This window comes from Mangifera indica, chromosome 4 (assembly GCF_011075055.1).
Source record: "Mangifera indica cultivar Alphonso chromosome 4, CATAS_Mindica_2.1, whole genome shotgun sequence".
NCBI classification, from domain to species: Eukaryota; Viridiplantae; Streptophyta; class Magnoliopsida; order Sapindales; family Anacardiaceae; genus Mangifera; species Mangifera indica.
The window spans coordinates 10,802,505-10,824,703 of record NC_058140.1 but is presented as its reverse complement, the minus strand read 5'-3'; the positions used below and the strand labels follow the sequence as shown (position 1 = coordinate 10,824,703).

General features: G+C 30.7%; 2 protein-coding genes across 6 annotated transcripts; one reads left to right on the top strand and one right to left on the bottom strand.

The window, feature by feature from the left end:
• Positions 1 to 5,259: 5,259 nt before the first annotated feature.
• Positions 5,260 to 7,943, bottom strand: LOC123212684 (V-type proton ATPase 16 kDa proteolipid subunit-like). Its single transcript, XM_044631818.1, has 3 exons — positions 7,635 to 7,943; positions 6,874 to 7,159; positions 5,260 to 5,707 (listed from the first exon to the last, which is right to left on the bottom strand). The coding sequence occupies exons 1-3, from the start codon at positions 7,711 to 7,713 to the stop codon at positions 5,575 to 5,577; spliced, it is 498 nt and encodes a 165-aa protein (XP_044487753.1). The 5' UTR covers positions 7,714 to 7,943; the 3' UTR covers positions 5,260 to 5,574.
• Positions 7,944 to 10,610: 2,667 nt separating this feature from the next.
• LOC123214781 (protein BASIC PENTACYSTEINE4) lies at positions 10,611 to 13,627 on the top strand. 5 transcript variants are annotated; one of them, XM_044634760.1, is made up of 4 exons: positions 10,612 to 10,703; positions 12,200 to 12,352; positions 12,447 to 13,352; positions 13,477 to 13,627. In XM_044634760.1, the coding sequence occupies exons 2-3, from the start codon at positions 12,281 to 12,283 to the stop codon at positions 13,326 to 13,328; spliced, it is 954 nt and encodes a 317-aa protein (XP_044490695.1). In that variant the 5' UTR covers positions 10,612 to 10,703; positions 12,200 to 12,280; the 3' UTR covers positions 13,329 to 13,352; positions 13,477 to 13,627. The 5 variants fall into 5 exon arrangements, with proteins under 5 accessions (XP_044490696.1, XP_044490695.1, XP_044490698.1 ...); XM_044634763.1 differs by having other exon boundaries at positions 10,672 to 10,722; XM_044634764.1 differs by lacking the exon at positions 10,612 to 10,703 and adding an exon at positions 10,767 to 11,359.
• Positions 13,628 to 22,199: the final 8,572 nt, after the last annotated feature.

Sequence of the window (22,199 nt, the reverse complement as noted above, 5' to 3'; positions counted from 1 at the left end):
ATAAGAGAAGAGAGAAAGAGAGTTTGAATTTTGTCAAGTATGCTGACAGTTTCAAATTGCCTTTTTTATTTGACGCGGCTCCTACACGTAAAATAGATATACTAGGAAAAAATAACAAAAACACCTAACCATCCAATTACCAAAAATTTATCTAATAAATTTATTTCCTTTTTTACCCTAATTTGGTTACTTAATAAAAGCCTATCAAAACACGTGTAATAGTAATAAAAATTTACCATAAAAAACACGTGTAATAATCATTGAGGGACAACGAATTTTATTTTTTTTTCTGATGAGAAATAAATAGTAAGTAATAATAATGGAGGGGAGAGGATGTTACCGGGGCCAGGTGGAGTCATTCAAGTAATGAACAAGACAGTAAAAACAAAAAAAAAATGATAAAGTTTTTCTTTCAGGAGGACGCCAGGGCTTGCGTATATGACATGCAGGAAATGACAAGAATAGCCTTTATCCTTTGGGAGTTTTCCCAATACGCTCAAGATTCTCAAGAGTGTAAGATGGATGATGGGGGGTCGTCTACGCACCAACAACCCAAAATCCTCCTCCGGCCTCAGGATCATGCACTCGAAAGAGTACATTTAATCCATCTCACTATTTTACCTTTTTGCCCTTCCATTGGATCGGTGATGAAAAATAATATTTTTAATATAATATATGAAATAAATTGCATATTCGATACTTAATATATGAAATAATTTGTATATTTATTATTTTATCGATGTGAGGATGGATAAAAGGTAACATTAAAAACATGGAAAATAAAAGAATCTATTGACTACAAAGTAAAACACACAATTTGGATGGTGGGGTAAAGTCAATGCACACAAATTGACAAATGAATACTAAAGCAACAAAATTTTGACTAGGAAGGGCTTGGTGACATAAAAAAATGAAGACCAAAGACCGCTTAACATGTGCAAAGACTTGACCCAAAATATGTTGATGTTTTACCCGCAACTAAAAGGATTTGGCCATCAAATTGGTGGATGGCAATCAATGTGTGGCCCTTACTCCTTGAACATCTAAGTTTTCTTCTCTTAGAAACTTGATGGGCAAATCCCCTCCAATTTTGACATAAAATAAAACAAATTTTACAAATTTATTTGTATAAATTAAATTGATAATTTATATTTTTTATTTTACTATAAAATCATTTAATTAAATATTATTACTTTAGTTTGTATATATAAATTTATATAATTTATTTGAATATTTAATATTACTTTATTATATATCATGTGTTTTCCATTTAAAAAAAGAGTAAATTAATGATGGAGGAAGGGTAAGGAAGGAATTTTGGTTTGGGGACCAGAAGCAGAATCTAAAGCAGAGGATGAAACAGTGACAAAGTCATGTTGCTCACGTGTCCATCGGTCCCCGGAGGCGCGTTTATAAATAAAAGAGAGGAATCCGGGGCGGTTAAGAGTTGGGCAGAAACTGTAATCGTATTGTATGGTGTTGGATTGGATTGAATTGTATAATCATTCAGAGTTTGTGCGGGCGGGCCCTCCGGCTTGTCCTGACTGTGTTTATAGCAGACCCGTGATACCGGGACAAAATGCTTTATCATCACCGCCACCCAATCATCACACCTTCCTTATGCAGCTATTATACTCTGAAAAAACACAATTATTTTATTTTCTAGACTTTAATAATATTTTCATATATTTAATAATGGCCAAAACACTATTCCCCCCAAGGTTCATTGTAAATCTAATTTATATTTATTAATTTTTAAAAATTTAAAAATTTATCAATCTGTTAAATTTTATTTTTATTATTAAAGGTAAAATCATAATTTAAAATTTTTATTTAAATTCAAATTTTAAGATGCCTTAAATTTTAAAATTTTATTTTTGTCCTTGAATTTTATATTTTTCAGGTTTAAAAACTGACTCATCTCCTTTAAGTCTAGAGTTTCAATCTCTTATTTGTTTCCCGTATGCAACCACCCTTACCTTCTGAAAAATCATAGTTTCACCCCCTCCTACAACATCAGTTTCTAAATCGGCTCTAACGTTGTTCTCCCTCCGTTATCGAGATCCTCCTCTATCGAAACCTAGTTGACATTACATCCTCCCTTCATAGCCCCCACTTCTCTCTTGTTTGACATAAAATCTGACCAAAATCAAGCAAGAGATCCCATTCAATTTTGGCTCGATTCGTGTCAATGCTAACATGACAAGAAACGTCAAGAATAGACCACTTTTATCTTCATTTGAAACTAAAACAATTTCATTTTTGTTTTCATCTCTAACAAAGACAATTTTATCTTCGTCTCCAATGAAGATGAATCGTGATTTTCATTTGGAGACAAAGACAGGTCTTTATTGATCAATTATGTCGATTCGTTATAAACAGGAATGAATAAGACTGAAAATGATGTTAGGAAGGAGAGAAAACGTGCCCATTGTCATCTCCAACTTCTAGTAGTGGTGACTGAAAAAACTTTAGAAGAAAATGCTTATTTTTCAAATTTTGGGTGAAAGGAATTTGTTAATTTTTAAACTTAAAGATGATAAATTTTTAGTTTTTTAAATATATTTATTAAATAATAATTTTATCTTTGATAATAATAATAAAATTTAACAGATAAATAAGTATTTAAATTTTTAAAAATTAATAAGTATGAATAAGGTTTAAACTAAACCTGGGTGGGAATAAGACTTTTGGCCTTTAATCATTCAGGATCCTTTAGAATCCAAAGAGAATAATTGAGCATGTGATATTTTTCCTTTCATATAATTTAGGAGTAAGATTGTTAATCTATTTTATCAGACATTGAATCTGATGATGTTTTCTGAATATTAATTCATCATTATTTTGTCTCACCAAAGGTTGCTGCCATCTGTTGGCTGTAATAACTGAAACCGCAATTTCTGTTGATGATTTTTTTAATTTTAGAAAGGAAATGACTTTTATATCCTTTAATTACTATTTTTTAATTAAAATTAGGTTTTAGATCAGAATCCATAATTTAAAAATCCGATAGGTGGGAACTTATAGTGAAAAATTATTTATTTATTAAGATACTCTCTAGTGGTTGAGATGTATAGTCTGACAATTTCATTTCCCTCTTGTAATTTATTTTCTTATTTTAAATAGGAAATTCAAATAACCTTGACCCTCTTTGACCTGTTTGATCTGCCCTTATGACAACATTGTATGTGTTATAATTAAAACTCATCCAATCATATTAACAGTTTTCACTGTCTTATCTCTTATAGATTAATGCAAAATTAATTTAAATAAAAAATATTTAATCCCATCTTAACAAATTTAATTTCTGTTTTTGGCATGAGGTAAGGTTTGATCTCTTATTGGCATGTATAGTTACTTGACCCTTTGGTTGATTGAACGACAATTCATAGCCCTTTAGACCCCCAGAAAAAGTGATTAAAGAAGTTGTCATAACAAAAGCAAGGAATAAGCCAAATTAGCTTCTGCAAATGACCAAAAATTTTGGTCACTTGGAACCAATGAGCGGCGAATCATGTAATCACATGAAAAAATAATAATGTTAAAATTGGGTGGGTTAGTCATGCAACAGCCATTCATAAACTGTTCTTTTACAAACAATTGTGAAATGGGGCTTATCTCATTCTCATTCTTAATGCATGACGACAAAGAATACCAGAAATCCCATGCTGACGAGGCCACTTGTGTTTCTCTTTTCCTAACTTTCTGACTCTTATTGCCAAAAGTGCTTTTGCTTTCTATTGCTTTTATTTTTGAGAAACACAAAGAGTGTGGTCTCAATCGATTAGCGTGTAGGAAAATTTTGGCCATTCTAAAGATTGGGTTTGTAGGTTTTATCTCTAACTCGACACTCACATTTTTGTGACAATTTTCTCTATTACCGGAGAATATTAATGAGTAATATTATATATACACATTTTTAATATATATAATTTATAATATAGATAATATGTTATTATATGATTTATTTTTAATTCAAAATCATCTAATCAAATAATAATATATCATTTATATATTTAAATTATATTTAAAAAACATATATATATAGTTTTATTGAATGGGAAATAATTCTTCCTCAATGATGCACAATAAAATTGTACTACATTATTAATATATCATAGTCCTAACAAAAATAGAAGATAATATATTGAGAAAAATGAGATTAAACTAATGGGTAATACCAATTCGATCATGTCAAGATTCAAGACCTACTTACCGACACTATAATAAAAGAATTGAAGAAACTAAAGCTATGAGATTTGTGTTTTCCACCATATACATGACGAGATGAAGCATTACAAATTTGGCCTATGTTTCAATTTAATAATTCAATCTTATCTCTAATGTTTGCTCAGATTAGTGATTAAATCGGACGACCAAATCGGTGTATATCTTTGAGTAAAGCATCCAACATGATGATTGAAGGAGATCTTGGACTTGGAGAAAGGGCGCGCTGGCAATGTGATTTCAATAAATTAATGTAATTTTATCTTCCGTCGGCAGTGTATAAATCGATAGAATTCGATTACATTTATCATAAATCAATCCAAGTCATTAGCACTTAACCATATCATGATGTGACAGATGTCATATTTCAGTGACATGGTACTAATTTTTTAATTTTTACGTGGTTTGAATTGACACGATGCACCATGCATTGAACTCCAGAAATACTACAATTTTTAAAAGAGAATACAGTCAAGGCTCAAGATGGTAAGTGTGACAAAAACTTAGATTGACACAATTAATGGATATGATAAAAAATAAGTGTTTGCTGATTATTGGTTTTATGTGCGTGTTATTACTTGTTGAAGACTCTGATAACCAGACATGCATAATGTAGTCAACGATGTATTGAAAGGAGATTAGATCATTTTTGTATAAACTGATCAAAAACTATAATTATGCCACTAACGAGTTTAAAATAGAACAAAATTAGTGACTCTAAATCATAATATAGACACATGGATGAGTGATTCTAAAGAAGATAGTATTAGGGATGCTACACAGATAATTCGAAAAGTTTAGCCCACCGATTAAAAATTGAAAGAAAATGAACACCATAATAAATGTCCATGAAGCATAGGTGATTGGTACCCATGAAGCATAAATATAGGATGCCTGTGTTTCATTTTGGGCTGGACTAACCCAAGACAATTAAAGAAGTAAACAAACTTCGTTGATCAATGATAAAGTTAATTTCCAATGATTAATGGCAGCTTTTGATACTTTGAACCATGTTTAAAGTATTCATTGCTATTAATGGAAGCTTGAACTGAAAATTGATTAGCTATCAAGATAATACATGCACCAATTCATTTAACAGTTTCAACTTCCTACAAATTACAAGACAAATAAAACCAAATGAGGAAACCTTCCCAACCTTTATTATGCAGACAAACTGAATCCTACTTCTAGAAAAACACATAGCAGTATCCAAACGACTGGCAGTGCAGTATCTTCCACAACAAGTTTTGTGACCCTGCAAGTGCCGTTGACCTGAGAACAATTAAAAAATCTGTCTTTAGGAGTGACAACAAAAAGAGAAGATCACTAGGCGGTGCAACTCCCTCCTTATTCTGCTCTGGACTGGCCAGCTCGAGAAGACAAAATGATGCCAACAATAAGACCATAAAGGGCAAGTGCTTCAGCGAAGATGAGGATAAGGATCATTCCAACAAAAAGTTTTGGTTGCTGTGCATTAGCTCTGCAAACAAAATAAAAGATACCGTGATGTACCTAAACTCCTTGGAATAAAATTCTCCTAGGGCCATTTGGTTTAAAATAATGTTCGATTATACTAGTAATCTATCATTAACTTATGTCATTATCTTTTTTTATTCGTCAAATAATAAAATATTACAGTACTTTTATATTATCAAAGTGACATAGTAAGTAATATAGGAGGTGATTTGATTACCATTTCTAGCTTAGGTATTTAAAGATTTTCAAAATAATCTTAATTTTGTTACAATGTTATCTATATTTACTAAATTTTTAAGATAAAAATATCTTTATTTTCAATTAGAATAACAAATAATATGAAAAATATTTTTCAAAAAATATATAATGACAATAAGATGACAACTTCAAAAAATAATTTAATTAATTAATTTCATAATTTGATAATATGAAAAAAATACTGACATATTATAAACACAGAAAATATTTTAGGACATCCACAAAACAATCATTTAGGGGTATTTAAGTAAAATAGTATCCAATATTCTTTTAAAACTATCAACTGAGCACGATAATTATTTATTCATGTTAATTTTATCAAATATAGTAATAATTTATAATCAATAATTTTCCATGTAATCTATAAATAAAAGCAATGTTTCATTTTTGGTAAAACAGATTACCCAAACAAAAAGCACCTTACAAATAATAAAACTTAGATAATAAGAAAAACAAGCTATAACCCCTAGCCACAGAATGCTTTCACTGTTTCTAATTCCAAAAACTATGCCAAGCAATTGGCTAATGTCATTCCATTGACTAGCCAACTCTTATATAACAACTTCCAAACAACTGATTTATTCTATTCACTGATTTCATACCACTAAATATAATTTTTTTTCATATTAAGTTCCTGTTCATTGAATGAAGTATCACTTAATGGAAATTTGAGAAGTAAAACCATCAAAGAGAAAGTGTGAGATACTAATCAATGTTATATAAACTTTGTTGCTCCTAAGGAAAGAAACCAAAAACAATTTGATATTTTGCCATCCATGCTATAAAAATGCACCATCTTTCCAAAGATAATGGATGGGATTTTGCAAGGAACACAAAAAAGAATATTTACACATTATTCATAACCAGACCAAATAAATAAACCTCTCATGCATGTGATGAATATATGCATACCTGACACCTGCATCACCGACAATTCCAATTGCCATTCCAGCAGAAAGCCCAGCAAGACCACAAGCGAGACCAGATGATAGATGAGCATAACCATCAAAAAGGTAATATGATTTAGCCTTGGGGTTAATTCCAGTACTGATAATGACAGCAATAATCAACCCATATATACCCAAAACACCAGCCATAACAACTGGCACAATAGACTTCATCACCAGTTCAGGCCTCATCACACCCATTGACGCCACACCAACTCCACTCTTGGCTGTTCCATATGCAGCTCCCATACCTAAACAACAAGTACACGTGACAATTTATACCCAAAAAACCACTTGATTGTAGCTGACAAGAAAACTTGTACAAATAAATAAGTTAAAAAATGCCGCTACACAAGTTTGAAACTTTGGATTACTTTACAATTCTATGATTCTTCCCCAAATAAGCGAGTGAACATTCAATCAAAGTTTAATATTAGCGTCTGAATTAAGATCGTATGCATAATCTACTTTAATTAACGATCAGTCATAAAACTTAGGATTAGAATATGATTCATAAAATCAGGAGATTTTAATAATCAAACTAGAAATCTAATAATTTAATTTGTGCATTACCTATTTCTGATCGAAGGTCCTAAAATAATAGACAATTAAATCTGATCTAAGATCCGAATTTAAGCAGCAAATAATTCCAGATAAACTAAAGATTAATTTCGATTAATTGGCACAACAAACATCTAGAGTAAGAGAGAGTTAGGGTTTGATTACAGGAGAAGACGAGGGCAGCAGCAGCGCCGAGGAAGCCGAAGAAGGGTGCCGTTTCATCGCCGCTGAAAGAGGAAGACATTGTAGATTGTAGATCTAAAACGGAGTCGTTTGGATCTGAGGATTAAGGCAGAGCGTTTTATTATGTTGCCGTGAAACCAAAGGAGTGGACGATGATTCGCCACCTATTTTTAAAAATAATTATCCCTTTAAGGTTTGGGCTCAATGAGACCCTTGGGCTGCCATTGCTGTGAGAAAAAGCTTTCCTCACCCATCCAATGTAATCCATCCATTCCCCTAAGCTATCTCTTTCTCATTTACATTTTGTATCCAAGCTGCCCTGGTCTGAATTTATAGTTCAGCTTAGAGGGGCACGAGGGAAGGGCCGGTTTAAGGCCCGACTCGGGCCCTTTTTTTAGCTTGACACCAGTTACTGTGCCCGAACTTAGAAATCAACCTTATAAGCGAGCTTAACATAACTCACTATTGTAACAAACAAAATAAAAGGAAAAATGCGAAACAACGTTCAAATAATATTTTGAAAAAGAATTCATAGGTCTGTATTTAAGTATGATATTATTATAAATTATAAATTAATAAAATTAAAAATTATGAAAAAATTAATTGATTATAACAATATTATATTTATTTCTTTTTATTTATAGACAGCTTGTAATTAAAATATAAAATATTTTTGCGTAGCTTGTAATTTGTGCAAGAAAATTTTTGCCTTAAAGGTGCTTAAATATTTTCAGTTTGATGTAACAATTTGTCCAATATTAACGAACATTTTTAATGAATAAAAAATAAATATTTAATTTGTATAATTAAATTTAATAATGTTAAAAATAATAATAGGTTAATTGAGTTAATAATAAATAATTTAATTTACCATTTCATGATAAATAATTTCATATAAGGTGCATAAAAGTATATATAATTCAGTTTAAACTATAAAATCAAATTGAATCGCTTAAAAATTATGATTTGGTTTGGATTACAAAATTTTTAAATCGTTTTTTTAATTTGGATTACTGATTAATACCAAACTGTAAATTGTATTATATATATATATATATATATATATATATATATATATATAAAACCATGATTAATAAAATTTTCTAATAAACAATTAAGAGTACATGTTCATATTATATTTTAGAAAGTTATAATTCAATTCATTTTATTAAATAATATATATTTATAAATGAATGATTATAAAATGTTTAAATCATAGTTGTTGAATCACGTACCGTATCATATATTAAAAACTTAATTTTTTATATTATGTATCGTCTTATATGATACGTCTTTTAAAAAAGAAAATAATAAAAAATTATAATTTTCATATATACTTCTATTGCACTATCATTTTCTTTAAAAATTGTATCGATCCATATTTGTTATATGTATCATATTCTATGATAAATTTATTGTATAATATTAATTCAATACATTTTATAATACGTATCATTTTTCACTTGTATCTTATTATATTGTAGAATAAATATTATATATCATAAAATACTAATAATTATCATTTAAATCGTAATCTAAATCAGACCAAACCCTAAATTTAGTTTAGTTTCGTTTAAACAATTTTTAAACTATTCTTTTAGTTTGATTTGAAAAAACTTTCCAAAATGTATCGTGCACACCCTTAAAGATGTGTTTGTCATATCATGAATTTAATAAACTCATGTTAATTTGAGTTTAACAGAAGATCATATAATAATAGTTATACATATCATCACTTAATATTATAAAAAAATATTTAATGTATGAACGATATTTTGATTTTTTGAGACGAAAATTCTCACCAACTTTTATGAAATTTGGTGCAGTGTATATAACCTTCATCACTGGCAGACAACACCAAAAATCGAAGACTGAGAAAGTGGCATCTGAGAAGGAAGTTATTGCAAAACACTGAGGTCAATGCGTCCACCCCCAGAGAAATATGGCAGCACCCATCCATTAAAGCCATCGAAGCTGATTCACAGGCATCAATCAATCAATCAAATAATTCAAATGCTGCCATTTGGCTCTTTACTCTAAACATAAACCCAGCCAACAGACCTGCTACAGTCTAAACAAGTGATATCCCACATGGGAGATGAATGCATGATCTTCCCTCTCTCTTAGCAAACCCATCATCAAAGCTTTTATGGTACCATCGAAAGGTTGGAACTTGGTATACCTAAAATATTAAAAGATTACCCAAATCAAACATACCTTGATTGAATCTTTCATAAAATGGATAATGTTCATTAGAAGCCATCACTGTGATGGTATAATTTATACTGTGTTTGATTTAAAATCTTAAACACAAATTATCTTTCATTATTTATTATTTAATTAGAAAATAATTCCATCTTATTAAATTAGCTAAACCTATTTATGTAAAACAGAAATGATAATTCTACTTTCAAAATCAGGTCTTTAACCTACTCTTCTTCGAATAAAAAAGAAATTTTTAATAAAGACATGGATAAAGATAAAGATGAAAAAAATTTATAGTTGAAGATAACATATACCAATCCTATCCCCTCTCTTTTATATATTTTCTAAAATTTTATAATGAATTACTTTTAAAAATTTTAAATTATTATAAATACATCTGAATATTTAATAAATATATATATTTTTTGATGAGATAAAAAGAGAAAAGTTTGGGAGGAATATCTTATGGGGATAGGGAAGAGAAAAAGAGAGAAATTTTCTCACGAAAAGAAGATAATGATTTCTCGTCATTTTAGTATCAGAAATGAGTGAATACCCAAGAAAAAAGAGTTTTTAACTCCAACGAGATGCCTATTTCTATTGTGAGAAAAAAAAAAAAAAGTATTTTGAAATTTGAAAATTCATATGTCACAACTTAGATAATTAATAAACAATGGAAGAAACTCAACTAGCAATTAACAGCAGTTAAAAAAAGAAAAAAGACAGAGGCCAGTTCTTACAAAACGGTGCGTTTAGAGGGGAGATTAATTTCAATCCCACTTACCAATCAACCTCTGGCATTTCTCAGCTCCCTCATTGCTACCTTTGTTTTGTCAGCAGCTTCAGGTTAGTAATAGATCTACCAGTAAGTTTCCCTCTTCCTTCGATCTGTAAGCTCATAGCTTCAAAACCCTTACTCCACTCAGATTTTGACTTTAATCGGAATTTCTAGCCTTTGTTTTGTTTGCTAGTGTAAAACATTTGCTAATTTACTAGATTAATAATTTTTTTTTTTTTGCACTGGGGTTAGCGTATAAATCTAGTTTCTATGTGTTCATTTTGTGTTTGAGAGTGCATTTATGGAGTATTAATCTGAGGTTATAAATGCTAATGTGAGTAATGATCTGGAAAGTTTGGTTTTTTATGAGAAAAATAGGAAAAAGCTTGAATTCTTCTCTTCTTTTTTCTTGTTAATTTATTATTATCTTGCATTAGCCTGGCATTAACTTGAACATTTAGTAAGCTTTAAAGTTTATACATCTAAGCAAGAAAATTTTGATCTAAGGTGGTCCAGACGCGGGAGACATATGTATGTATAGATTAAAATGCTTTGTCAAGAAAAAATCAAATGGTTGGAGTTTTCAATCATCTTCTATTTCGTTGAAAGCTTGAAGCTTTTGTGATTATTTAATATATCTAAGAATCACTAGCTTTTCCCTTTCAATAATGTGTGGGTAACCAGTAAGGCCAAGTTCAGATCTGGGTATATGGAAATAAAGCAGGTATGTAAGTTAATTTAATATAATGCATGATTTGTCTGATGTTTTTCCGAACTTTCTGGTGCAGAGATTACAACTTTGAGAAGTTCTTTTTGCACGCTATAAAGTGGATGTTTAGGTTTTTGTGCCTTGTGTATAACCTAGGGGAACTGGGTTTTGTACAGTTGATGTTCACTTATTGCAAATATTACAGAATTACCTATTTTCTCGTTGTCAATGTGAACTGGTTTTGGTGTTACTTGATTAATTGTAGTGTCTCTTTTTAGTTTTTGATCTTGTTTCTGTTTTGGTATATGGTAAGTTTTTCTGTTTAAAGTTGGAGCATTTTTGAGCTTACTGTCTATGTAATTATCCTCTGAGATACCTGGCAATGCCACAAAAGAAGCCTGCGCCTCTTTGCATTTGTAAATTATTTAGCAAAATACAGGCTAGTGAGGATTGAGTGCGATATACCTCAGTTGGATCCATTGTCATGGATCAATATTAGTCATTTCCATTTCCTTAATTTAATACCACTCTTTTTGTAGATTATAACGAATTGGAAGAGATCAAATTTTGTTTTTGACTTTTTTTCAATGGATAGATATCTACTCCTTTTTATATTTTTTTTTATTTTTTCTATACGGTTGCATTTTTGTTGTCTCTCTTAATGAGGCTGTTTTGAGATCTTTTATTAGGACCTTGTCTTCTTGCTAAAGCCATACTGTTGCAGTTCTTTTGGCACTTACTTTTACTATTCACAACGTTTATAAAGTCCTTTACTTAATAGCTTTCTCCTTTGTTGAAATTCACTTTTTGGTTTCTTTTTCTGAAACAGAAGACATTTTCTTTTCTGCAAAACAGGTGGACTTTCAATATTTTGAACTTTGGACTTTGAGGAGCAGTTTGAGATAAATTATCAACTTCCAAGTGTGTGGATCTTAGATGGATGACGGCGGGCAACACGAAAGTGGGAGGTATAAGCCGGATTACTACAAAGGGGCACATACACAAGCAGTAAGAACAATTTTTTATTGATATTTATTAATTCATCTTTGTTTTATCTGTTACTCTATGATCCAACTGAGTAAAATACAAATGTCATGTCTAGTGGAATATGATGCCCCATCATCAATTCAAGGAACCGCCTAGTAATGCCTTGATCATGAATAAGAAGATCATGGCTATTCTGGCAGAGAGGGATGCTGCTATCCGGGAGCGGAATGTAGCACTATCCGAAAAGAAGGAAGCCTTAGTTGCTCGAGATCAGGCACTGGAGGAGAGAGATAAAGCCCTTGCTGAGCGTGATGTTGCCCTGATAGCCCGTGACAATGCCTTAGCTGCATTACAATACTGTGAAACTTCTGTTAACTATTCTGTGGGCAGTGGAGTTCAACGTGGAGGAAAGCGTATGCACCACCCAACATACCGTCCAAGTGATATAACAGAACCCCCTAATTCAGGGGATGCACACATAACCGATGCCTTCCCTGTATCAGTCATTTCTTCTGAAACAGCCAAGCCGCAGCGTACAAAACGAATGAAAGATAACAAAGCAGTGATGTCACAGCCGTCTTATTCACCGAGAAAAGTGAAGAAAGTGGGTGAGGATTTGAATAAGAGAGTTGCTTCTGAAGGGAAGAAAGTAAAGTCTGAGTGGGAGAACCAGGATACAGGGTTGAAACTGATCAATTTTGATGAACTAACTATGCCTGTACCAGTGTGCACATGCACGGGAAGTCCCCATCAATGTTACAAATGGGGAAATGGTGGTTGGCAGTCATCTTGCTGTACAACTACCTTGTCATCATACCCACTGCCACAGATGCCAAACAAGCGTCATGCCCGTGTGGGAGGCCGAAAGATGAGTGGTAGTGTCTTTACAAAATTACTTAGCCGACTGGCAGCTGAAGGCAATGATCTGTCAGTACCTCTTGATCTCAAGAATTACTGGGCCAGACATGGGACTAATCGCTACATTACCATCAAGTAACGTGCAAATGATCCATCTAATGGAGTATGTTCCCTTTGCTTTATGCTTGAAAGTTAACTGGTATTTACATTAGCAAATGTGGTCGTATAGCTCTAAAGCAATTGGTAGCCTATTGATGGCAATCTGTTTACTTTGCTTCTCTTTGCAGACCACTGCAGTCTTTCTCCAGACCTTCATCCCGGTGGAAGGGAATTTTTGTAAACTACTGTTGTTCTGTAATAGATTCTGCAGCCTAGGATGTAACTCTGTAACCGGTGCCAATATCTTTCAATCAATCGGCATATGCCGCATGGTGGGTAGATAATTCTTCTCTTACAGTAGGTTCTTTTCTTCCAAAGATAAGTATGAAATAGGAAATAATTATATAGTGATGATTAGTTGAACTAAAAAAGGAAAAACATATTTAGATGTCTGAACTCTCACTTCAAATTTCAAACAAATAAGTAATGGAGCCAATTGACTTTTTATTAGGGACCAGAGATGTAATAAAGTACAATCTAAGTATAACACCATCTACGGTATAAATTTGGTTGAAAGCTTGTCTATTAGGCATTTTTTCAATGTCACTCTCTCATCTCCTACTTGTTCAGATGGCATAACCCATTTTGCATGGACACCAACATGAACATAGAAGCTGCACCTCATATGAAACCACCATTATGTATTACCAAGATCAGTGCTTTCTTCATCATCGAACCCAAGAATCATTTTACTCTTGATCAGCAACAGCACCGTCACCTTCACCTTAGGCATTGCCATAATCCTTGAATGGCATTTATACTGTAGACACCATCCTGGATGCCCCCTTTTGTGATCAATCTCCCCATTCTCCTATCCATGATATGTGTAATACAAGCCATAGTCCTCGGTGACAAAGGTGATCAAAATCTCACCATATGACCTCTCACTGTTAAAGCAATCAGACGGTCAGGTTAACAATGTTAAGGCCTTACAGAAGCAGCTAGCTCTGATTCCAATTGAACCTCTCCATCCAGATATGGCATGGACTCCAGACATACAAGCTTCGCACTTTTTACTCAACCCAGGATACCTGAACTTATGATATTAAACTATATGTTTTAGAGGGTTCTTGAGTTGAGAAAACGTTTTTGATCAATCATATTCTTCGTTGATGTACTATAAACTACGTAATGAAGCAAGATAATTTGTAGGAATTATATGGTACCAATAAAAAACTTGCAAAAAAAAGCATGTGGGGCAAAGCTTGATTGAAGAGTAGAATGGTGTAGTGTTATAATCAAAGAGAAGCTTGACAGGTTCCATCAACTATTGGCTATTATAATAGCTTGGGAATATTCTTAGTCTCAACCCATCCCATTCAATCTTTGTCAATTTGCGGCTAGTGGGATTCAGAAATGGTTGAGTCTTGAATTTGTACCGTGTAATGCAACATATGATGTCCCTAACAACCATGTGGATGGAAATTTCAATTTAGTTATACCAAATTACACCAACTTTTAAGCCTCAAATTGCTCTATTCCTTCCCATAATGGGGCTTCCCTCGTAAGAAGACGTTTGATTTAGGTAATATTTTATTATCAAAATAAAAAAAATTATCTTAAAGATATATTATTGAGAAGATTATTAGGTATAAATAATTACTATGTTTGATAAAATTTAGAAAGTATAAATAATTATCGTGTTTAGTTAAAGGTAATAAAAGAATACTAATAAATTATTTTACTTAAATGTCATTGAATATAATTATTTTTAAATATTTTTATATTATTTTTTATATTAATTAAAAATAAATTTATTTTTTCTTTAAAAATTAATAAATAATAATATAATTATAATAAAATCAAGATTATTGTAATAATTTTTTAATACCTAAAGTAAAGATGATAATTAAATTACCATTTATATTATCTGTTATATTAGTATTGATAATAAAAAATTATATTAATAAATCAAATAAAATAATAAAAAATAAATTATTAAAATCACCTTTAAATATTTGAATTAAACGGCCTAAGAGATTTGACTACTACTGCTACTAGCGTTCATGGGCATAATGCAACCAAGTATCTACTACAAATCTGGCTTTTTTTATTTTATAAGATTTGGGATAAACTTTCCTTGAAAAACCCAATAGAGAATTTAATTATATTATTTTAATTAAATATAAAAAAGTAATATTGTTTTGTTTCCTTTAAAAGGCCTTAATCAAGGAAACAGTCCAACGACGTCAAGTGAGTGTGGGTTACTGACAGGACGGGACGTCGATGTCAAACAATAAAACGGATTTGGCTGCCTAATTTGGTGGGCCTATCAAGAAATTAAGAGTGGGCCACATTTACTTTTTCTGTTCATAATTGACGAATCTTAAATGGGAGCGGATAAGCTTGGCCTTTTTCCTTTGAAAACTCGCCACGTGTCCTCTTCTACTTTCCACTATCTCTGTATAAAAAAGGTCAACAAAATGAACGCCATCAACGGCTTACCAGACGCCACGTTTACAGCCGAGCGCGATTGGCGGGAACAGTGAACCTGGGCAGTTATTAGTTACATATGGCAAGTTCCATGAACAAGTTGGATTTGGTTGCCGGAAACATTTTGTCTCTCAGTCTTTCTTCATATATGTATTTTATATTCACAATTATCGGGCAATTCAAATATCATTGATCCGGTGTCGTATTCAAATATCATGGTCTTAAGTTTTGGCTGCCGGAAACATGTTTTTGGGCAGCACAAGTTGATGTGCACAACATGTTTCTATGTAACATTGGAAACTTTGTTGATTTGGTGAAGCGACAATGTGGACAAGACATTTGAGCATAGAAACCAAGGACGACAGGATATTATAAGGACCCCCATCAATTAATATTATGATGCCACATGGCACATGCTAATCAACCATATTCATGTTGTGGAGGGCTACAATACCTAATTATTTCAATCAACATATTTAAGTGGTTTATTTAATTTATTTATTACATGATTAAAAGAAGGTTTTTACACGTCTTTAAAACATTTTATCCTGGACAGTATTTAATTTAATTAGATATTAAAATAATATATAGTAATATAATTAAATAATTTTAAATTAAAATTAAAATAATATCAATTATATGATAATACATTATTTAAAAATTAAATACACATAACTAAAAGTGGCAGTGGTTGAGCCGATTCTAACATACACCATTAAGCTCACATGTCGAGCTGTGTTAAGACTCACCACTTGGCCAACTTTCTTATTGAGTTGATTTAGCAAAATCTAAAGGTCAAAGCGGGTTGATCCATAGGCTTTTTACCGTTTAACTCAAAAAATGAACTTTACACATTTTATTATATAAAATTATTTTTTTTTACCATTACAATAATAGGTTATATCAAATGAGTCAATATAGAGTTTTTTGTAAAAATTGTAAATGTGTCATAATATGGGTTAACTGACTCCATTTAACACCTTTACTCATAACATACTCCTTTTTATTATATGTGGGATTTAAAAAATTATATATATATAAAACTGGATATAATTCAAGCCAATTCTATGTTGGAAGTCAGTTTAGTCTGGTTTAATTTGATTTGAATTTATTTGATTCAAATTTGAATAATAAGATTTGACTCATTTTTTAAACTAACTCAAACTTATGTTAGAAGGTATTCGATTCAGTTTAATTTGAATTTGTTTTAAATTTATAACTTAGATTAGTAGCTTGAATTTATGACTTGATTCGATTCAAATTCATTGTTTGGATCAGCTTAAATTTATTGTTCAAATTCATGGCTTGAATATGTGATTTTAAATATTATTTGAATAAAATAACATCTTTTTATCAATAAATCATAAATTTAAACTATAAATCTAAACTATAAATTTAAACCAGAAATTCTAATTGAATTAAGTCATAATTTGAATCATTAATTCGAACTAAATTTAAATTGAATCAAACTAAATTATTTTTTATTTGAGATAAACTCAATCACTTTTAATTTTAGTTTAATAAATTTGTGTAAAATTTAAATTAAATTATTTTTTATTTAAATCAAATTTAAGTAAGAAAAGTATTTAAAATCTATCCAATTTCGCATCCAATCCTTCGTAACGGAAGTGAGTGTTAGTTTAGGTCCCACTTGTCGTTTTCTTTTCAAATCGGTCACGGGTTCAAAGTCAGGTTCCAATTTTTTCCATTATTTATTACTCTTGTATGGATGGTGGGCGTGGGGGCTTTACAATTATTACTGCTTAAAAGGTTAAATAACAAATAAAAAAGTAAAATTATTTGTTTCAAATATAATATTCATATTTTATGATAATTTATTATCGGTTAGTATCAAGTTGTGTATTTATTTATCCAAGAGTAAACTACAATTTTCACACAAGGATTCACTGAGAACATTTTTCATTGTTAGAGTAGAGGGCATAAATAACATTATCTTATCTAAAATATATTTAAAAAAAATTGTATAGGGTTAAAAATTAAAATTACTATTTTATATTTAAAATAATCATATAACACCAAATTAATAAAATTTAAAAACAAATTTTTAAATATTCAAATTAACTATGAGCTTACTGATTTCTCTTTTTTTTTTTTTCCCTTATCTTTTCCTTCCTCTCTTCACGAATTTAGGCCACCATCGGTTTCATCCCCTTCCTCTCCTTATGTGTTCCTCTTCTTCCTTTTCATCTATTCAACGATAAACAAATCGATTTCATTCAATTGATTCATCGCTGAATTAATTGATAAAAGAGGCAATGCCCTGAAGTCAACACTTAGTAACAATATGATTATGACAATGGTGAAGAACCAACACCAACATCAGGGTTTTCAAAAAACCCTAGGGACTAATTTGTAAATTTTCATACCTTTTTAGGTTTATATTATTTTAGTTTGATATGTAAAAATGTTCTTTTTATTTTTTTCAAATTTTATTAATGGTAACTATTTTACTTTTACACTGTTAGTGTTTCTTTTAAGAACAAAATTTGATTTTAGATGAAAAAAAATATTATTTATATCATTTAAGGGTGCAAAAGTGTTTTTAAGCCAAACCTTAGATTGGAAATTTAATTTACTCTTAATCAAATTGATGGTCAATAACAAGTTGTTTCATCATTATGTTTCATTGTTTGAGTTAATCCATATACACAATTCTATGAGATTTTTCAATGAGGTTTGGCAAAACAACAAGTTCTCTCATTGAATTTCTCAATTATAAATTTTTAGTCAAAACCTAATTTTGTTAACAAAAAAGAATTACAACAGTGTATTAAAAAGGTAAATGGTTAGAGTTTAATAATTTGAATACCTTAGGATTAGATGAAGATATTACAAATTGGCTTAAGGTTTTGAAGTGGGAGAAGCTTTGTACAATGTGTTTGATGGTTATATGCAATTAGTTTATGAATTTTATAGTTCACTGGATATTGCAAAGGACAATAGAAGAGGAATAGGGCAACATACTGTGAATTTTAGTTTACAGAATAAAAATTGGGAAGTTACATCTAAAACATGTAAAGCTTGGCTTGAGTGTGACAGTGATGCTTCGATGGAATTGCTAAGTGTAATACCTTCAAGTATGTTTCAAGGGTATTTGTGTCTTTTGACATTGCTTTAAGATATTTCCAGTCTTAAATATATATGTCCAGAATATATTACAGAAGAAAACTACGAAATATATATATAAAGCTAAAAAGCTAAAAGAAGACAACACTTTACAGAAGACAAAGTAATAAAAGAAAAGAAGAAGAAACACTTTGGAAGTCTTGATAACCAAAATATCTCATTCTTTTTCCTTTATCTATGTTTATATATATTGGATGCATATTATTTTTGGTGTTGATTTAAGGTGGTTTTGATGATAAAAAAAGTAAGACAAAGAAGAGGAAGTCAACTTGACAAAGATTAACTTGAAACAAGGTAAGTGAAATAATTCTTAGTATGTTTCATATTTTATACTTTTGATTCCTTGACTCTATATTATAAATGATGATTTTGAAGTTGAGAAATGTTGTTTTGCCATTTGAGATATCTATGTGTGTGATTTTATTCATGGTAGAGAGTTGGATAATCTTTGTAGTTTTACCACTGATTTCATCTTATATTTTAACTGTCTTATCTGATGAGTCATGAATGTTGTTATAGCTTGTTGGAAACCTCTTTGAATCCTCTTTTCAATGATGTATAGCTTGTATCATTTAGAGACCGTTTGGACTGTTAAATTGTATGAGTAAAAAAACTGTCTTACCAAATAAACAGTCAATATAGTTTTTTGCCACTAATTTCATCCCATATTTTGACTGTCTTATTTGATGAATCATGAGTGTTGTTATAGCTTTTTGGAAAGTTATTTGAATCCTCTTTTCAATGATATATAGCTTGCATGAATTAGATACCGTTTGAACTATTAAATTGTATGAATAAAAAGATTGCCCTATCAAATGAACAGTCCAATGATCAGTAATTTACAATTTTTGGAAAGAAAGAAAGAAAAGGAGGAGAAAAAGAAAAGGAAGAAAGGAAAGAAAGGAAAGAAAGGAGAAAAAAGAAAAAGAAAGAAAAGTAAGAAAGAGAATTTGGGGCTTAGGATTCAGAGGTCATCCCAAGAGTATGATCTGGTAGATTATGAATAGTTTTAGATAGAAGTAAAATTAGTAAGAGATAATGTATGTATGCATGTTATGAACTATAGGGGGCACTTTACGCTACACTACCTGTAATAGGACATGTTCGTAGTAGGATATAGTCCTACAATAGGGTCCGCTCATAGTAAAACATAATTCAGATTAAAAAATGATGTAGTGAGAGAAATGAAGAGAGCTTGAGCTTAAAAAAGTGTTAAATCTATATAGTCAGCTTCTAGAAAGTATCAAATGGGACAAAGTGTGACCCAAATAGTAAATGATGAACTAGAATATCCCTTTGATTCCTTGAGGAGGTTATAATATGGGATTGAGTCCCGATAATGATTTAGAATAGGAAAAAAGATAGTTTACTTAATTTTTTCCCTTTACTGAGTGTTTTTACCTCTTACTTCCTTTTCTTTCATGATTGTAGGTACAAATGATCTAGATAGCTGTAGGTAGGGTTAGGTTAATGAAGATAGATCCGGGCTGAAGCAAGTTATCTCTAGTTTATGTTACATACGTACAACCATATGTTATTGTTGACTTTTGGCCTTTTTTAGATGGTTGTACAGTTGTATATGATTACTCCATGTTTTCAGATGCTTTTCAAATAAGTTTTCGTATGTGATATTTACATCTTTTGTTTGCTTCTAGATTTTTATTTTTCTCAGATAATTTCTGAACGCTTTTAGAGATGAGTTTATTTTAAAGTTTTTTTTTTTAAATAGATGTTCTAGATATTAATTCATAATATTTCTCCTTCGGAGGGATGTTACACTAAGAGAATGTGATTCTCATCATGATTAGGTGACTTGCAAGGGTAATGGGATTTATGACCCCCCACATGTCAAAATCAACTTTGTTAGAATTCTCGCCTTGAGAGTTTTACATAAGATATCACTTATATTTTGAATGCGAGAAAGAACAACAATGGTTATTGTTGATGGTAACTACCATTGAGGGGCAAAATATTGATGTGACAAGATGATTAATTCAAAATATTTGGATAATTTGAAAGTTAGGAGATATAAATAAAGCTAAAACTGACATTAACATTGGTATGATTGTAATTTTTATAGCACAACATTTAGGAATAGAATTTAATGATGAAGATGAGGAGTGTGTGCAAAAGTTCAAGGAAGTGAATTGGCTTAATGTCAAAGCACTCTATAAAATAAAGTTGATAGAGAGACTTGGAAAAAATGGTTGGAAATTAGTTGGAACCGTAAGAAAGCAAGCTAATTCTTTTTCATTTTCTAGTTTCCAAATCAAGTGTTTGCAAAGGTAAATGCATTTGAATGGATTTGATGGTAGAAGAACAATCCCTAAGTGAAAACCAAATAATTTAGGAGTATCTTGAAGCACTCACCTTTATTGTCACAAATATGAGTGCAAAATTGGATATAATGAATGATGAAGTTTGAGAACTCAATTCTCGAGTCAACATCATGCAAATGGAAGATGTCCACCATCTCAACCTTTAGTATTTCCTGCATATTTCTTCTTCCTTATATCTTTTGAACTTAAGGGATATTTTCTTTGAAATCTTATGACATTATGTTATTATGCAACTTGACTCTTTTTGTATTTTGCCTTGACAAGTTGAAAATGTATGTTGTCTTATGATGAACAAGTGTATTTGTGACTTACAAAGTTATTTTGTCAAAAGTGTTTTAACGAAGTTTTTATAAGTTATGACGAAGTGATTTGATGAAATTTCAAAAAATGTTTTATTCATGTTTTGATAAAAGTGATATAAGGTTTTTCCTTTTTAGATTCATGATGGAAAGGAGAAGAAATGGTTAGAACCAGTTTTGGTATTTGGTAATAGCCCAACATATGCAAATTGCATTGGTACATGATAATGGTTATATGAAAAGTTTTTTCAAGCAAATGTTATATGACAATGAATTGGAATATGATAAAAGGTTAAAATGAGCAATTTGGTCATATTAAAATGAGTTTTTAACATGTGCTAAAGTGTTTTCAAAAGGGGGAGCTTTTAGCACTTTTGAATAGGAGATGATTAAATTACTAGTGTTACATGCATCTTTCACTTGTTTAAAGTTCAATATTTACTTGTTTTTGTCATCAATAAAAAAAGTCGAGATCGTTGAATCTCATAGTGCTTTGATGATAAACAAAAACAAGTAAAAAATACTAAGGTATAACGGAGGTCATGACTAAATTGGACCAAAGTTGAAAAATGCAAGTTTTTGTAGATGTATGACCATCCACATTTTATGAACAACCGATTATAGTTAAAATGG